The sequence below is a fragment of the Diabrotica virgifera genome, chromosome 2, assembly GCF_917563875.1.
Source record: "Diabrotica virgifera virgifera chromosome 2, PGI_DIABVI_V3a".
NCBI classification, from domain to species: Eukaryota; Metazoa; Arthropoda; class Insecta; order Coleoptera; family Chrysomelidae; genus Diabrotica; species Diabrotica virgifera.
The window spans coordinates 282,351,729-282,370,837 of record NC_065444.1 but is presented as its reverse complement, the minus strand read 5'-3'; the positions used below and the strand labels follow the sequence as shown (position 1 = coordinate 282,370,837).

At 32.7% G+C, this 19,109-nt stretch overlaps 1 protein-coding gene across 5 annotated transcripts in view; it reads left to right on the top strand.

Annotated features, from left to right (window-relative positions):
* Window positions 1-19,109, top strand: part of LOC126879916 (eukaryotic translation initiation factor 4E transporter-like) — a 98,908-nt gene that overhangs the window by 16,706 nt on the left and 63,093 nt on the right. For 4 of the 5 annotated variants that reach the window (XM_050643262.1, XM_050643261.1, XM_050643259.1 and 1 more), the window contains exons 1-3: window positions 1,202-1,493; window positions 5,012-5,189; window positions 13,110-13,393. In XM_050643262.1, coding sequence (XP_050499219.1) covers window positions 1,370-1,493; window positions 5,012-5,189; window positions 13,110-13,393 — 586 coding nt within the window. In that variant the 5' untranslated portion in view covers window positions 1,202-1,369. Of the gene's footprint in view, window positions 1-1,201; window positions 1,494-5,011; window positions 5,190-13,109; window positions 13,394-19,109 lie in introns of those variants that run through there. The other variant, XM_050643260.1, reaches the window with a different exon arrangement.

Genomic DNA, 19,109 nt, shown 5'->3' with positions numbered 1-19,109 from the left:
GATCTTCAGAGACAGAGACTTCACAGACTAGCGGAGTATGGAAAAGAATATGATCTAACAGTGAACGTCAAGAAGACAACATTTATGAGAATATCGAAAACTCAGAAATAATGAGAATCTTTTAATAGACGGGACCAATGTCGAACAAGTAGACAAATATGCATATCTTGGAACAATGACAACTCCACAAATGGAAATTAAAAGAATAGGAAATCAAAATTAGAACAGAATACGCTAGAGAAAATTTCAACAAAATGAGAAGAGTGCACTGCACAGGGGAAAGTTGGAGCTAAGAGTTAGGTTGGTGAGGTGCTACTTTTCTCGACTTTATTTTACGGATTGAAAGCTTGGACCTTGAATCAATAAAAGAACTGGAGGATTCTAGGAAAAAGAAGCATAGGGAGACGCAGAATATTGGGGGTGTCCAAGCTGAGAGAATGATACGGATGTACATCAAAAAATGAACTTTTCAGACCAGCCGTCTCTAAATTCCGAATAGCTCTGATGATTGCCGACCTCGGTCGCGGAGGTAGCTCTTGAAGAAGACGATAAAAATTCTTAACATTTTTCGCGTTTTGCTTTATTTTTAGTTTACAACGAAATTTAAAAAGTAAGCTAAAAAGTAAGTATTCCATTTTAAAGGGAAAATAACATATTATGATAATTCACAAACAATAATGTTAGAAAAAAAGTCCAAACAGAAAATATTTTTAAACAAATTCGATCAGCACATTCCTTGCAGCATGCTGTTATATGTATGTATAATATACAAAAAAGAATTAAAAAATCATATCAATAGAATGGCGGACACAAAAGTCGCTCAAATGGCAAGGGACAAATCATTAAGTGTTGAAATATCGGCCGACCATTCAAGAGATGAAGTGACAATATTCCATAGAGACAAAAACCTGCCAATGAACAAGCAAAATTGCCTATATAAAGGAAGAAAAAAAATATTTGTCAAAATGTATCTTCTATTTGTCAATTATTTTTCGTTTATTCCTTTACTAATCTACATTGGATTTTACCAAAACAATTGATTGTGATTCAAATTCACCAACAAAATTAATTATTTCTCGTTCTACCAGATGTCGGTTTTGTAGACACTACGTCTGTATAAGGTGGCAAAACTACATTATGGAATCGTGCTTTTTTACTCCATTTTTTATCTGCCCAACTTTTTACAGTTCCGATATTTCTGCTTTTACCTACAAAGGTTGCACAGTGTTCCTAACGCTATAATCGGTTTTAAAATTTTTATTTCTCCTATTGATGTACGAAATTTCGTCGTTTTAAATTTTATAAATTATTTGTATTTGTTAAATTGTTATTGATTTTGTGTCCTGGTATTTATTGTTAATTTGTCGACATGGCCAAAACCAAAAAAGTGTCCAAAGGACGTTCTAGTCCTACGCAAGGATTGATGACCGGTAGTTCGGCCGTTAGGGCCAAAAAGAGAATGCAAAAACCTAGGATTAAGAGAGTCTCGTGGAGTAAGTATTTTCACATGGTTTATTCAAATTTCATTGGAACTTTATTTTATTCAATGAATTATTGATCATTACCGTTATTATATTATATTGTATAGAAATAGAGCCAATGAATATTTTATAGGTACAGGGACTATAAAGTTTATATAATTTTTATGATAATGTTTTTTATAGTTGTTCCATTTTTGCTACTTTCACATTTCGAGACTAGCGACATCTAGAATATTTGTAGAATTCGTTATTTTCTTGACATGGTGTCACCTCTTGAGGTTGGCTCATCATAGCGATTCAAATCTGTGATACCGCTGCTTTAAATACGTATGTAGAACTGCAGTTTAACAACGTTCTTAGATTTTGTAGCCAGGAAACGCGCCTTCTAACTCGGCCTCTTCATTCTTGCATTTTCCTCTGCATGATCATCTGCAGCAGTTCGTATCGCTCCCCCTTCATAACACGTCCAAAATATTGCAACTTTCTAATGTTGGTGTATAACTATTAAACCATGGTTTGTAACTCTACCCATCCAGTTTATTCTAAACATTCTTCCCGCGCATTTCGAAAGCCAATCTCTCAAACCTCAAATCTATAATACCTCAAAAGTCTCACTCTTAATCCTATCGACAAATATTATTCTTCTTGTGGGATATGGTCGTGTTTATTCTATCATCCCAACTCTTGTGCTGTTGATGTCCAGCTGTCATACCAGCTCTTCGGGGCCCTCTTAGTGATCTTTCTGTATTGGATTTATGTGTTTCTGTCCATTTTCCGATTCAATGCATATTTTAATGGAGTTGTAAGATTCTGTCATGGATTATTTTCAGTCGAAAGTCGTTACATTTTTTAGCATTGTTGTATTTAGGAAGGGATACAAATGTAGATATTAACCAATCTTGTGAAATTTTTCAAGTTTTATATCATTGAAGATTTTTGCAAAAAGATCTAAGTTATCATCTTCTAAGAGCTTTACAATTTCACTGTGAATGTTATCGAGACCAGACATGCGCATATAATTATCGTTTATTTTTTCTAATTTTATTAGGACCCTATGCTAGTTAGTATTCTACATTGTCTATTATTTCTATTTTCAGTTAGTTCCTTTATTTTTTTGTGAAGAAAATCGTCATCATTCTTCTAAGACTTTTTCTATCTCATTCACATGTTTCTATAAGCCACTTTTCCTTTGTCTCCAATATCTTCTTATTTGTTTGTAAATTTCTTTATATTTACTGTTTATTCTTGTGTTGACTTCTCAAGTTCAACATTTCTAATATTTAATCAGTCATCCATGGTCTGTTTTGCGTATTGGTTTGTGTTTTTAGATTGTTTGTTAAGTTATTGTATTTAATTCGGGCCACAACTTGTCAGGAGCTTCTCTCTCTCGTTCTCTCTCTCTCTCTCTCTCTCTCTCTCTCTCTCTCTCTCTCTCTCTCTCTCTCTCTCTCTCTGTCTCTCTGTCTCTATCTTTCTACCTCTCTCTGTCTCTTTCTCTGTCTCTCTCCGTCCCTCTCCACTTTCCTTCTCCCTGTTCATAAGTCTCGACATTTTTAATTAATGTTAGCTGTTATATTTTGCTTCGTTTCTTCATTCTTCACTAAGTTCATGCCTCATGCCTTGTTCTGTTCTTTTTTGTTTTGATTCTTTTTAGTTTATTTTTAAATATGGCTACGCAGAAGTTATGGTCGGTTGAAACGTCTGCACTGGGGTTTATGCATTCATAATGCTATCTAATTTCTTTGAATAAACATTACGTGTCTATCTGATTTCTAATGCAATTTTCTTTATTGCCTTGTGGCGATTTCCACGTGTATAGTCTGCGAGCTGGTAGTTTGAGCCATGTATTCCTAACAATCATGTTTTGTTCTTAACAGAACTGAAGTAATCTGCAGTTGTTATATTCTTCACAAGCATATGCAAATTTTTTAGAGCAAATTCGTATGTTGTTATGTAGATATTGTAGAACCATCCAACGTAGAACATGCCTGGCATCACCAAATTTCTTCAGTTAGTTACCGATGGTCTAGTCTAGAGAATTCGACATTTTACCAAAACCCTAGGTGGCAAGGCGAAGTTTCGCCTGCTCCGAAGAGATTTCGACAATTGTAGAAATAAATAAAAGTATAAATAAATGGAACCTGAATGGAATTTGATTTTTGTTATTTACAATGTCTTATGCATTTATATTGGTGTATACTCCATCTAATTTACTTACCGTTGCACGTCATCCGCGTCATAGCCCGTGACGTCACATGATACCAACACGAAATATTTAGGCGGTAGGTGTGTTCTTTTTTAGAATCACTTTACCCAGTACACTGGCATTACAGCCACTAGACATATTTTATTATATACGCGTAGAAATAATATTTAAAAAGATTTCTATTAATGTTAACTTAAAGAAATACACAATAATATATTTAATTTAATTTGTATAAATTGATTATAAAGCGTTTTTATGAAGCACATTTGTTCGGAATACACTGTAACTATAATCGAACGAAGGTGATATTTTGGCATAAATTGGTAACATTTATTTGACAGTTGCGGTGATGACACTTCATATTTGTTTAGGTATATTCTTTACTATAAGTATTTGTTTCATTATATTTACTATTTTTATTATATACTTCAACGTAAGATTATAACTTAATTATTGTTTTCTATTTCTAAAATTTTTATTTATTTACATTGAATATTAATTTGTTTTGCTGTATAATCCACTTCCGCAAAAATTGTGTGATGTATTTGATTTAAAATTAATTCAAGAATTTTTTGTAATTGGGCAACAATGTCAACTTAGATCTCTAACTTAGATAATGACGTGCAACGGTAAGTAAATTAGATGAACTGTACATTGTTTACCATTATCTATATACACTCGAGAGCAAAATAATCGACTCACTAAATTTGCTGAATTGTACACGTTACAAGTCTCGAATTTCATAAACCTGTTGTCCGATTCGAGTGATTTTTTTAGTATGTTGCAGCCTTATTATTTAAGAAAACCGATGTAATATTATTATTGCTAGACAGGTAAATGTCATTTTATACCGGGTGTAACAATCATAGGGTGTTTTTTTTCTTAAACATACCTAACTTTTTTATTATCCAACATAAGCAAATGAGTCAAAAAAGAAAATGTTAATAAAGCCTAAGCCTACAGTTGAATTTTAATTTAAATATTTTTTATATGCTAGAATTTTCCACAGGGTGTTCCGAACTTTAAGAAAAAACACAGTATGATTGTTACACCCGGTATAAAATGACCTTTATCTGTATAGCAACAATAATATTACATCGATTTTCTTAAATAATAAGGCTATATGGCTATAACATACTAAAAAAATCACTCAAATCGGACAACAGGTTTAGGAAATTCCACGTGTACAATTATTCAGCAAGTGAGTCGATTATTTTACTCTCAAGTGTAATATCAACAATTTTGTATAATAACAATCTCATATTACATTATTAATTTATGACTTTAGGAAAAAAAGATACTCATTTTAACTCTCTTGTTACAGGAGATGAGCAAGTGGAAGGAATGAGTGTGTCTGACGCACCGACTGAAGAATTTACCGACCCTGCCATTTTGGTTATACGAGAAACGGTAAAGATAAGCTATTCGAAGGAAGAACTTCTGAAAATACGTGAAGCTCCGCTGTCAAAGAAAAAACCGGACTTCTTCGATACTTCCGAAGTGTAAGTACTGACTATACTTTATGTTAAATCCATGTTTAAAAAAGCTTTTTAAATTGCATACATTAATAATTTCAAAAATAATTTTAAAAAGTTTCAAATTAAAAACTTTGAAATCATGTCTATGAATTATTATACATTTAGTGATCTATTTAAAGGTGGTAAAATTATTGTTTTGGAAGACTAAAAAAATCAATAATTAGGTATACTAAGTTTAAATAAGACATGCACTGCATGTAAACAAAGATTTTACTTGTTAAAGGTGTTAAAAAGTATCTATTCGTTCCATAGTAACAGTATATTATTAATATAACTTTCTCTCTTTTCTCGATTATTAGATTTTATTGTATAGTATTTAAATTATTGTAATCACTGAATACATAGATAGTGAAAAAATAATCTTATTAATAATTTACGCGATTATATAAGTAACTGTTATCGAAAAATATTAAAAACATTAACCAAATAGCCACCTCGTTCGTTGCTGGTGACGACATCGCTGTCAACTAATGTTTACATATAGTGTATATGGTATGCGAATAAACTGTAGAGTCCTTATATTCCTTAATCAACATTGCTCCTGGACAGAGCTAATAAAAAAATAACTTTAAGACAAAATTTAGCTGGTCAATAGTAGACCGTCTTGGTCTGAATCCGGCCTGGTATTCTACTATGATTGCTCTGTGAAGCAAATCAATGTGATTATGTGATTGGGCATATAATTGGTTTTTTCCAGTTTCCTAGAATTTAGTATGTGTCCTACACGTCTGTTATTAGTTTATGAAATCTATCTATCACTGAGTGTCCTCCCATTTTGAGAATTTCAGCTGGTATGTTGTCAATACCTGGGCCTTTATTATTCTTCAGTGTTTTAATTGCATCCATTATTTTCAGTGTTTTAGGTGGGTACGTTAATTCATTACTCTGGTTCTGACCTTCTTCTTTTCTTCTTCTTTACGTGCCATCTTCTCGACAAAGGTTTTAAATCATCATTGCTATTCTAACTTTTGACACTGCAGCCCGAAAGAGTTCAGTTGAGCTGCATTCAAACCATTCTCTGAGATTTCTCAGCCAGGACATTTTTCTTCTACCTATGCTGCGCCTTCTTTAATCTTTCCCTGCATTATTATGTAATTTTACTAGTTCATATCTGTCACCACGTATTATATGACCCAAATATTGCAGTTTTCTTATTTTGATGGAATCCAGTATCTCCCTGCTGTTCTCTATTTTTCTTAGTACTTCTTCATTGGTTATTCTGTCTGTCCAGGAGATTCTCAGCATTCTTCGATTTGTCCACATTTCAAATGCTACCAATCTATTGAGACATTGTTTATTAAGAGTCCATGTCTCCACACCATACAAAAGAACAGAAAATACATAACACTTTAGTACTCGCTTTTTAAGATTTAGGCTGAGGTCTCTACTACAGTTGAGTCCGCGAATCTTTACCCGTGCGTCATCATTTAAAGCATACGAAATAAGTTGATGATAAGTCGGAAATTGAAATTTACTAAACGCAACAGCAAGTCACTTACTGTCACTTGCTGCTGCGTTTAGTAAATTTCAATTTCCGACTTATCATCGACTTATTTCGTATGCTTTAAATGATGACGCACGGGTAAAGATTCGCGGACTCAACTGTACATAATATTTGTTTCATATTATTGAATGCACTTCTAGCCTTTTCTATTCTAACTCTGATTTCTTTGGTATAATCGTTTGTTTCATTAATGTTTGTTCTAAATATATTACATGTAGTTATAATTCTGAACTCATTATATCGCCTTATTATTTACGTGTAGATTGACGTTTCTATTGTTTTTTTTATATAACCATGAATTTTCTTTTCTTTATTTTTAGTGGCAGGCCAAATTCTTCACTCGTTGCTGATCTTCTGTTATCTCCAAGTCCGCTACTGCATGAGCTGTATTTGTTTGTATGTATTCTGCTGGCAGACCCTCGAAATACTTTTTCCAGCTTTCTTTTATTGTTGCACCATCACTGATGATCTGTCCTTCACTATTTCTAAAAAGATTAGTGCGTGGTTTATATCCCTCCCTCTCTTCAGTAACTTATAATATTTCTTTAGTGTTACCCTCATTGAAATCTTCCTCTATTTGTTGTATTTAGTCGTTTTCGTATCACCTCCTTTTCTTCTGTATATTTTGTCTGCCTTTCTTCGTTCTTCTTCGAATTTCGCCTTCGCGCCTTTCTCGTGTTCTTCTTTGAGTATACTGCACGCATACTTCATTTTCAAACAAGGCTTCAATTTCCTGCAATTTCTGGTCTATCAATTCTTATGTACATTTTATTTTTTTTTCGCATTAAAATGTTATTTACTGCATCCATTTCTGGATGATTTAATTTATCAGCAATTTCCAGGAAGATTTCGTATTATATAAATTATGTAAGTATTATCTATGTTAACTCAATTTTCTCTTTAAAACATCCTGTCGTGGCCACTCGTCCGCAATTTCAGGTGAATGCAGATGTAACAGTTTCACAAAAAGATGTTTAAATTGCCAGGTTAATTAATTTCGAATTAACTACCTGCCAACTCAAAATATAATTCGACATGACAATTAATCGATACATCAATTACATAAAATATCTTTAGCGAAATCCAACACAACCTGAATTTAATTTTAAACACGTGACGATCATACACATTGATTAAGCGCCAATCTCTTATAAACTTATTGGCCGTGGCTGCCTTTTTCGTTCTATTAACCTTTGCAGCACAGTCCCAAAAATATTGGTAGATTGTTTTTTATTTTATACTGTTCTTACACTGTTTTGTTTAAGTGTTTAGCCCATTCAATCTGTGAAAAAATCATCGATTTCACGCAAAAACGATTTATAGGTTTTTGAAAGTTTTAAACTTAAGTATATGAGGGATAACATGACAAATTTTTTGCCTATAAAACGTTTTATATATACTTACTTATTACTTATACATTTTAGACATCTCGGCACCAACAACGACATTTTCTCATTTCTAAAAATGATACGAGCCGTTCACCGTGCTTCGGAGGGTACGCTAAGCCGTCGCACTGTAATTCCAAATGCCGAAAAGGTAGTCATGAACCTTTAAAAGCGTATATCGTTCATGCACTTTGGAATTACTTTCGTACTTAAGGGTTTTTGGCATCGCTGATTACGAATCTGGCATTACTTTTTTTGAAAAACAAAATAGCGGATCCAACATGGCGGAAAGAAATTGAAAATATCAATCAAAACGCAAAATGTTTTGCCAAATTTTGGCAGTTTAAAGTCGCTAATTACAAATCTAACATTAATTTTTTGAATAACAAAATGGCGGATCTAATATGGCCGAAAGAAATTCTAAAATTTTATTTTAAATGTATGTTTAAATATTATGTTTAAGTATTTTTGAAATTTTATATTATTCTTTTTCTCATGATCATCTTTCAGTGCGTCACAGTTTTTCGATTTCTCTCTAACGCATTAAATTGTATGTGACAGAAAAAAAGGCACGTCTGGGAATACTTCGGTAATTATTCTAGTTCGGTGATTATTCTAGTTGTCGATAGATGGCGCCATAATCAAAAAAGAATTATTTATTAAATAAAATAATAATATTATCAATATAATCTGTACAATTTATAAGACTATACAAATGAAAGAAAATACCATTTTATAAATGCAATAGACACAATTGATTTGGTTTTATTCCAAATTGAAAATAAAATTTGACAACTGTCAGATTTAACTAAAATGTCACGTTAGGATAAATGTCATAAATATGTATTATCACGGACTTACCTTTTTTTCTATAATTTGTGACGCACTGAAAAATGTTCATGAAAAGGAGAATATTCGCGGTGTGCAAGTACTTGGAAAGGGAAACGAGAAACGACCGTGCGCGAGTCGCGGAGAAATATTGCAACTATCTTAAATAATTCATATTGTCAATTGAAATTGTCAAATTGACGTATATTTCATACCTTCTGTCATTGACTTAGAAAAATTATATATTGCTCCACAATATTGATATGATATGCAATTATTATATAAAGGTAAATTTAATTAATTGTATTTTGCTTGCAATACTGCATTTTAATAACGGATTTTATTTACTACATACAATTGTTTACGTTTGCTAAACATAACCTGCATCTTATTTTTTTCTTCTTATTATTTTTTTGGACTATGGTCTTGACAATTATCCAGCAACCAGGACTAATATAATTGGCCAATATAATTAAAAGTGCGAATAAAAGTACAGAGCGTAGAAATAGAGGTCGCTTTGCCGAACTTGCACGGTCCCAATAGGGGACTGTTGAAATTGCTGATTACAAATACATTTTCTTTTTGAAGTACAGTATTTTTATAGAACCTATTATTTAGGTACAACCGCCTATAGGGCTTTTTATTCAGTCATTTGTTTCGAGCTTCTGTCATGTGTCACATAATATTAATATATCCACGTCATACGTTATTATATATACCAATGATACAAACCAAAGACGTATGACGTAGATGTATTAATATTATGTGACACATGACAGAAGCTCGAAACATATGACAATCGATGAAAAGCCCTATACATATGCAAAAGTCACCAGAATCATGTAATATGCGTCATTTCACACTTTTCTATTCAAACATCTGCCAGCAATGCACATGCAGTTAAAGGCAGCTTAAACAATGTGATTCTGTATCTTCTGATTATGTTTTGAAATTAATAAACATTAATCGCAGAATTATGTACTTTTTGAATGTATTTTTACGAAATTTTGATTATTTCAAGTATAGTTTTATTCATTAACAAATTTTATGCATTTATTGTTATCAAATATTTAGTCAACTTGTATCTTACATTAATCCATATTTGAAAAAGAAGAATCTGCTCTACAGCAATAAAATTGATAAACTACAAAACGTTTTACAGCATTTTCAGTATTCGCGGTGTGCAAGTACTTGGAAAGGGAAACGAGAAACGACCCTGCGCGAGTCGCGGAGAAATATTGCAACTATCTTAAATAATTCATATTGTCAATTGAAATTGTCAAATTGACGTATATTTCATACCTTCTGTCAATGAAGCAGAAAAATTATATATTGCTCCACAATATTGATATGATATGCAATTATTATATAAAGGTAAATTTAATTAATTGTATTTTGCTTGCAGTACTGCATTTTAATAACTAATTTTATTTACTACATACAATTGTTGATGTTTTCATAACATAACCTGAATCTTATTTTTTCTTCTTATTATTTTTTTTGGACTATGGCCTTGACAATTATCCAGTAACCAGGACTAATATAATTGGCCAATATAATTAAAAGTGCGAATAATAGTACAGAGCGTAGAAATAGGGGTCGCTTTGCCGAACTTGCACGGTCCCAATAGGCGTTCTTTTTGACTTTCACTGCCGGCCAAAATAGAAAATAATGTCGTACATGGCTGACTTGTCCCGGAGTTTAAGAGTTAAGTTAATTAATAAGAATAGATCTGGTCTAATCCTTATACATATTATGTACCTTACCTGCGTATTACGACCCTACGATAGTATGACAAAACATCTGAAGAGTACAGGGGAAAACAAGGAATGTCACATTTTATACATATTGAGATAAACACCAATAAAGGTTTAATTCTTATGTTATCTAAAAACTATTTAGGAGATTCTTAGCAGAATTCTAGCAATTCTTATTCTATAATCTTAATATAATATTAATCTATATTAATTTAGATGGGAAATAAGCCACAATTAAATTGAAAAATAGTATATTATTCAACGAGCATGTAATGATGGCTATTACTCACGATGATGAAGCTTGCGACACGAGCCGTAGGCGAGTGTCGTAATTCATCAGAGTGAGTAATAGCCATTACATGCGAGTAGAATACTATACTTTTTCTACGACTTTTTTTTATTTTATTAGTAAAAAATTTAATTATCAACTACTCGAGATTTAAATTATAATAATTTACAGAAATACCTAAATTCTATTTACTCCTAGTACGTGGCTGAATAATTGGTTGCCTACTATTACTAAATTCTTATTTATTGTAAAAATACAACTAGAAATAGTCAATATAAGTTCAATTCGTTTCCGAAAAATTATAAGCTTAAATTTGTACCTACTGTCATTCACTATCAGTGAATCTAATAAATAGGAAATGGCTGTTGTCGGTGGACGTATTTGATAATATATAGTTATAATGTATATTTACATTTAACTATTCGCGGTGTGCAAGTACTTGGAAGGGAAACGAGAAACGACCGTGCGCGAGTCGCGGAGAAATATTGCAACTATCTTAAATAATTCATATTGTCAATTGAAATTGTCAAATTTACGTATATTTCATACCTTCTGTCATTGAAGCAGAAAAATTATATATTGCTCCACAATATCGATATGATATGCAATTATTATATAAAGGTAAATTTAATTAATTGTATTTTGCTTGCAGTACTGCATTTTAATAACTAATTTTATTTACTACATACAATTGTTTACGTTTGCATAACATAACCTGCATCTTATTTTTTCTTATTATTTTTTTGGACTATGGCCTTGACAATTATCCAGTAACCAGGACTAATATAATTGGCCAATATAATTAAAAGTGCGAATAAAAGTACAGAGCGTAGAAATAGGGGTCGCTTTGCCGAACTTGCACGGTCCCAATATATAATACAATAATATATAACTATACATATGTTATAACATATTTAACACAATATAACTTGAAAAACAAACACAATATTAGTTATAAATTCCAATTAACATAAACAAAATGCGCTAATGTCACTGTCGCTAAATTAAATGATAAACGTCAAAATTTTTAGTAAACAAGATTTAAACGTACAAAATATACTGACATTGTTACAGTTAAAATTCCTTTAAAAAATTTTCGAAGTTATTTATTGGTATAAATTACAATAATTATTGTATTAAATAAACAAGTTTAAGTAATTTTATTTGCAGTTTATATACGATTAATATTAAAAGTGGCATGCGCCACTTGAATCTAACTTCAGCCCGTGAGTAATGACCCTAGAGTAACTTCAGCCCGTGAGTAATGAATTATTACTCACGGGTACAGTAATGGGTGCTATTATCTATGAAAAAATAGCGAATAATGAGCATGTTATTAAACGGTCGTAGAAAAATAATTTTATTAACGTTTCGACGCCCAAATCGGGTGTCGTTGTCAAAATACAAAATACTACTTAATACAAAATTCAGTAATAAAATTCGTTAATAAAATTATTTTTTCAATTTAATTGTGGCTTATTTCCCATCTAAATAGTTAATCATAAAAATGCCACAAGGAAATAGCTTCAGAACAACAAAATATATATCAACTTATTAATGCACCAAAAAACTGCTAACATTACTTATTTTTGTTCAGTGGCGTGCGGACAATCCTGGTTCTTCGCCTGGATACAAATTCTTAGAAAATTTATACATATAGACTGATCTTTCTGGTTATTGTCCTGAATCGATAGGGTAGTCGATAGTACTCAGTTTTTGCTACCACATGGCGAGAAAAACCAAAATTAATGAAAAAGTGACATTCCTTGTTTTTCCCCTGTACTCTTCAACTGTAAACATGAAAATCCCTAAATAGGGACTTTTTATTTGACCTCATGACCACGTTTTCAGCATTTGGAACGACTGTGCGTCGTCTTATGGATAGGAGAATGGTTTGTGAAAGTAAAGTAGTGTGAAAGTTTGTTGAATAAGTTGGCTACTTCACTATAGGATCTTTTTCTATCGTCGTGCCTCTCATCATTAAAACATTAATTCGCTCTTTTTTGTTTCATTAAAACTCATCTTTATTTTACACAACTTTTCAGTAAATATCAAGTTATTGTTAGTTTTATCCTTATAGATAAGAGAATAAATATTTACCAAATTATTTTCTTATTTCAGTACCACCTCAATTTGGGACCCCGAACGATGGGGATTCGAGCGTAAAAAATCCGACACTCCCATCGAAAATGGGCCGCGTTCTAGCGGCGACGGACCTTCAGAGCATAGGCGAAGACCTGGAGATCCTAGAGAACGAATCAGAAAAGAAAGCGACGGTATCGTCTTGTCACCTCAGCGTCGCAGTTTCAACTCTGGATGCTTCGTACCGGTCCGCGGAGATACTACACGTAACAACCGATCTCATAGCCCTCTGGGACCGAAGAACGATGGATCTCATGTGGGTGGTAAGTCACTAGCAAAAAATTTTTATGCACGATTCGTTTTATATACACTATTTACCTACAATTTTTATTATTTGTCCAATTCATCGTCTAGCCTCAAAAGTCTACTGCTGAACATAGGCCTCATCCTCTTGTTTTCAACCCCGTCTATCCTTTGCCGCTATCATCCAGTTTTTATTTAGTCTTCTTAAAGGGAAGCGTCCACAGGTCCGCATCGGACGCATCGGATTAATTTTTCATACTGCGTCCACTGTATCGGCAGCCATCGGATTACCGATGCCACTACCTGCTAGGGTAGAAAAATTACTAAGGTAGACTTTAAAATTGGTTTTTTATTTAATTTAATAATTAATTTATGCATATTAACTATATTTATTAGAATGGTAAAATATGATATTTTAATGTATCTGTTTAGTAATAAGAAATCCTCAAAAACGTAAAATATATTATATGTAGTTCTTTTTTAAATATCTACAAAACGAAACATGCTAGGTACATACAACCTGATATCAAAAAAAAACCTGTAATATTTACTACAAAATGCAATACTAATATACAGGGTGTCCATTTAAATAAATAAAAAAAATTGTATTTGCAAATAGTGATCACATTGTATATTATATTCATATAACTATGTCAAAGATATTAAATTATTTAAAAATGACACTATACTGGTAAAATTCTCATATGTCATTTTAAATATTTCGAAAATTATTAACTTTAGACCTATAAAACCTTACACAAACTCTACATATTTTTAAAAACTACATTCAAAAATGATTTGTAAACATTCTTTATCGATATAGTAATATTGCAGCTTATACACCAATTCTCTCGGTAGACCGCAATCTACAGCAGAAACACGACAGTAGACCGCATAGAAGCACCCATTTTATAACTAATTATACATTTGGATATAAAGGAATACACAAAGCTGTTACAATTTGATTTAAATGGAAAATAGTAACTACATCAGTAAAAGTTTCTTTAAAGATTAATTAAAGTTGCCTTTGTGAAATCGGTAAAATACTTTCTGTGTTTTTAAACTGTACTTGTAACACACATTGCTTGCTTTTTCATCTTTTGTGAAACACAATGAAATGTCTTGCATCAATTTTACACTTCTCTCAGGAACATCAATAACAAGTCTAATATTTTTTAAAAAGTTCATTGCATTTAAGATAGAAAAATGTGTTGTTTTTTTAACGAGAATAACTTTCATAGTTAGATACTCAAGATATCTTAAAAAAGACCAATAAACATGAAAATGAGTAATATTCATGATATTTTAATCCCCATAATCAACTTATAATGGGCTGTAATATTTTTACATGAATATACCTATACAGGGTGTTAGTAAATAAGTATGAAAAATTTTAAGGGCTAATTCTACATGAAAAATTAATGCCAGTTTGCTCTATAAACATATGTCCGCAAATGCTTAGTTTCGGAGATACGGGGTGTTGAAATTTTTATTTCAAACTGCCAATTTATTTATTGCTCTAAGACCAGTTGAGCTATGAAAATGAAATTTGGTGAGTTTTAGGAGGTAGTTATTACGAATTTTATGACATACAATTAAGAATTTTGTATTCATCATTGGCGCGCCTACGGGCAATGGTCTGAATTATTTTAAAGAAAAAAATAGTACGCCACTGAGATATTTCGAATTAGAAATTATTTTTAAATTCCACGTCTAATTTATGATAAAAAACCTTTCTTGCCTTTTTTCATATGATGCACCGTTTTTATGCAGAAAAATAAAACATCTTGGCGCATATTTTTCATTTCTTAATACATCATCAAGAACTATCCAATGTAATAATACTAAACTAGAACAATAACAGAAAATATTACTAATACCATTTCAACTAGGTGCAAAGCTGCAAGAAATGTTTAAAATGATCTCCTTTACAGGTAACAGAAGAATTTTATATTCATCATTGGCGCGCGTACGGGTAATGGTCTAAATTTTTTGAAGGAAAAAATAGTACGCCACTGAAATATGTCAAACTAAAAATCACTTTTGAATTCCTCGTTCAATTGACGACAAAAAATCTTTCTTGCCTTTTTTTATATGCGGCGCCGTTTTATGCAAAAAAAATTAAACATCTTAACGTTTACAAAGTATTTGAACTAAGTTTCTATGCATATGGAAACTACCTCAAATACTTGGTAAGCGTTAAGATGTTTTATTTTTTTGTATAAAAACGGCGCCTCGTATGAAAAAAAGGAAAGAAAGATTTTTTGTCGTAAATTGAACGAGGAATTCAAAAATGATTTTTAGTTTGACATATCTCAGTGGCGTACTATTTTTTTCTTTAAAATAATTCAGATCATTGCCCGTAGGCGCGCCAATGATGAATATAAAATTCTTCTGTTATCTGTAAAGGAGATTATTTTAAACATTTCTTGCAGCTTTGCACCTAGTTGAAATCTTATTAGTAATATTTTCTGTTATTGTTCTAGTTTAGTATTATTATATTGGATAGTTCTTGATGATGTATTAAGAAATGAAAAATACACGCCAAGATGTTTTATTTTTCTGCATAAAAACGGTGCATCATATGAAAAAAAGGTAAGAAAGGTTTTTTTATCATAAATTAGACGTGTAATTTAAAAATAATTTTTAATTAGAAATATCTCAGTGGCGTACTATTTTTTTCTTTAAAAAAATTCAGACCATTGCCCGTAGGCGCGCCAATGATGAATACAAAATTCTAAATTGTATGTCAAAAATTTCGTAATAACTACCTCCTAAAACTCACCAAATTTCATTTTCATAGCTCAACTGGTCTTAGAGCAATAAATAAATTGGCAGTTTGAAATAAAAATTTCAACACCCCGTATCTCTGAAACTAAGCATTTGCGGACATTTGTTTATAGAGCAAACTGGTATTAATTTTTCATGTAGAATTAGCCCTTAAAATTTTTCATACTTATTTACTAACACCCTGTATATAAAATAAAAGTTAAAACTGAGTTTACTTCTTTCGTTACTAAGAAGACGATCGTCAAATGTAAATTAGCCGTAGATTAGCTCCCACTGAACCAAGCTAAATTCCTAACAGAGTACGCGGTGTGCGTCCACTGGTCGGCATTCCGAATGATTCATCGGCACGCATCGCAAAAGTTGCCTCTCGAAGCAACCCTTCGGCATTACCGATGATGCGATCCGTACGATGCGGATCAGTGGACGCAGTTACATAAGTTTTTATACAAGGCAAACTAAAATCCGTTGCGTACGATGCGGGTCTGTGGACGCTTGCCTTAAACCGTCAGTCCATTTTGTAGGCGGTCGACCATCGCTTCTTTTTTCTTCTCTTGGTCTTCATTCCAATAACCTCTTTGTCCATCGTCTATCTGTCATTCTGGCTATGTGTCCTGATCATCTCCATTTTAGTCTGGCTATCCTTTCGATGACGTCAGTCATTATTCTTCTCCTTTGTCCAATTAGTTTTTATTATCTGTAATATTTATTGTAATAGTCTTCTTTTAGAAGACTTTTAACACTCACATTACTACCAGATGAGTAAACATACTGTGGCCACTCATAGTATGTTCGGTTCGCAGCGAGCCTAGGTATATGAAGGTGTCGACACCTTCCAGTTCTAGGTCATCAATTTGACCTATATTTGTTTATTTAACCGTACAAATTTATATTTTAGACTGACTCATCCTTTCCATGTCTTTTCTCATTTTTCATCTACTTGAACGCATTCATAGATTATTACGTGATATTCTCGGGTACTTCTACTTCGGATACTCTTTAACCACTGCTTTTGCTTTTCTTGTTTCTTCGCATCTTTCCTTATATTCTGGCGGCTTTTGTTATTGATCTCTTCTTCTTTAGGTGCCGTCTTCTTAGCGAAGGTTGCCGGTGACTTCTGCAAAGTTTTCTCTATTTTGGTCTTTTCTTATTAAACTATGAAAGTCTAATCCTGTCCATTCTTTCATGTAGCGCAGACAGGTCATTTGTCGTCTACCGGGTCGCGTCTGCCTTCTATTTTCCATGGGGTCCGGACAAATAATCCCCGGACAAATAATCCCGCACAAAAAATCCCCACAAACTATCCCTGGACAAAAAATCCCCGGACAAAAAATCCCCGGACAAATAATCCCAGGACAAAAAATCCCCACAAAAAATCCCGGACAAATAATCCCCACAAATTTTTTTGGACAAAATATCCCTACAAAAAATCCCGGACAAAAAATCCCCAAGAAATATTTGCTGCCGAATAGTTCCCTAAAAGTTTTCCCGAAATTTTGACAAATTTCGAATTTCAATTCCATGCTGAGAACTTCAAATTTTACATGACAAAAGAGTGTGAGTTTTTTCAAAAATCGTGGAAGATATGGGGAATGAGCTAAGGCCACGCGATTGATTACAACTACATACATTTTATTGAAGACCGTCCACATGCTAACGCGCGTTTTAGGTCATTAAGACGCGCGTTGGCATGTGAACGGTCTCAAGTAAAATGTATGTAGTTGTAATCGCGCGTTAAGCGCCTGTCATGAAAACGGGGCCTTAGCTCATTCCCCATATTTTCCATGATTTTTGAAAAAACTGACACTTTTTGTCATGCGTAATTTAAAGTTTTCAGCATGGAATTGGAATTCGAAATTTGTTAAAATTTCAGGAAAACTTTTAGAGAACTATTCGACAGCAAATATTTCTTGGGGATTTTTTATCCGGGATTTTTTGTGGGGATATTTTGTCCAAAAAATTTATAGGGATTATTTGTCCGGGTTTTTTTTTGGGGATTTTTTGTCCGGGGATTTTTTGTCCTGGGATTTTTTGTCCAGGGATAATTTGTGGGGATTTTTTGTCCGGGATTATTTGTCCGGGGATTATTTGTCCTAGCTTCGTTTCTTGACAATTTCTGTAAGTTCACGTTCTCTATTCATACGCCTTAAAACTTCTTCATTTCTAACGTGGTCGGTCCATGGAATTTTCAGCATACGACGAAATACCCACATCTCAAAGCTCTCTAAACTTCGTACCGAGCTGACTGTTAAAGTCCAAGCGTCCACGCCGTGTAATAGTACACTGTATACATAACACTTTATCATGCGGTATCGTAGGGACTACGTAACACATTCGGTATCCGAATTGAAATTGCAAGGCAAGTATTTATAAAAATGAAGATACTGCTTAAAAACAAAGACCTTCAGTTACCTCTCAGATTGAGGGGTCTAAGTTGCTACATATTTTCTATATTACTATACGGAATGGAAGCTTGGACATTGAAGAGACAACACATAAGAAAAATAGAAGCGTTCAAAATGTGGTGTTAATAGAAGAATATTGAAAATTCAGTGGGTTCAAAGGATTACCAATGTTGAAGTGCTACGACGTTTAAATAAGGAGTTAGAAATTATGAACAGTATAAAAACTAGAAAACTGGAATATTTGGGTCACTTTACCAGAGGAGACAAATACGAGTTGCTGATAATTATTATGCAAGGAAGGATCCAAGGAAGAAGACGCATCTCCTGGCTGAGGAACCTTAGAGAATGGTTTAACTGTAGTTCATTACAACTGTTCAGAGCAGCAGCCAACAAAGTGACAATAGCCATTATGATATCCAACCTCCGATAGGAGAGGGAACTTTAAGAAGAATCGTAGGGACAGATCAAGATTGCGGGCAGAGAGTAACTGTCGCATCTTTAAAAAGGTGTTTCTTGCTTGTTCTATTCTAAATTTAACTTCTTG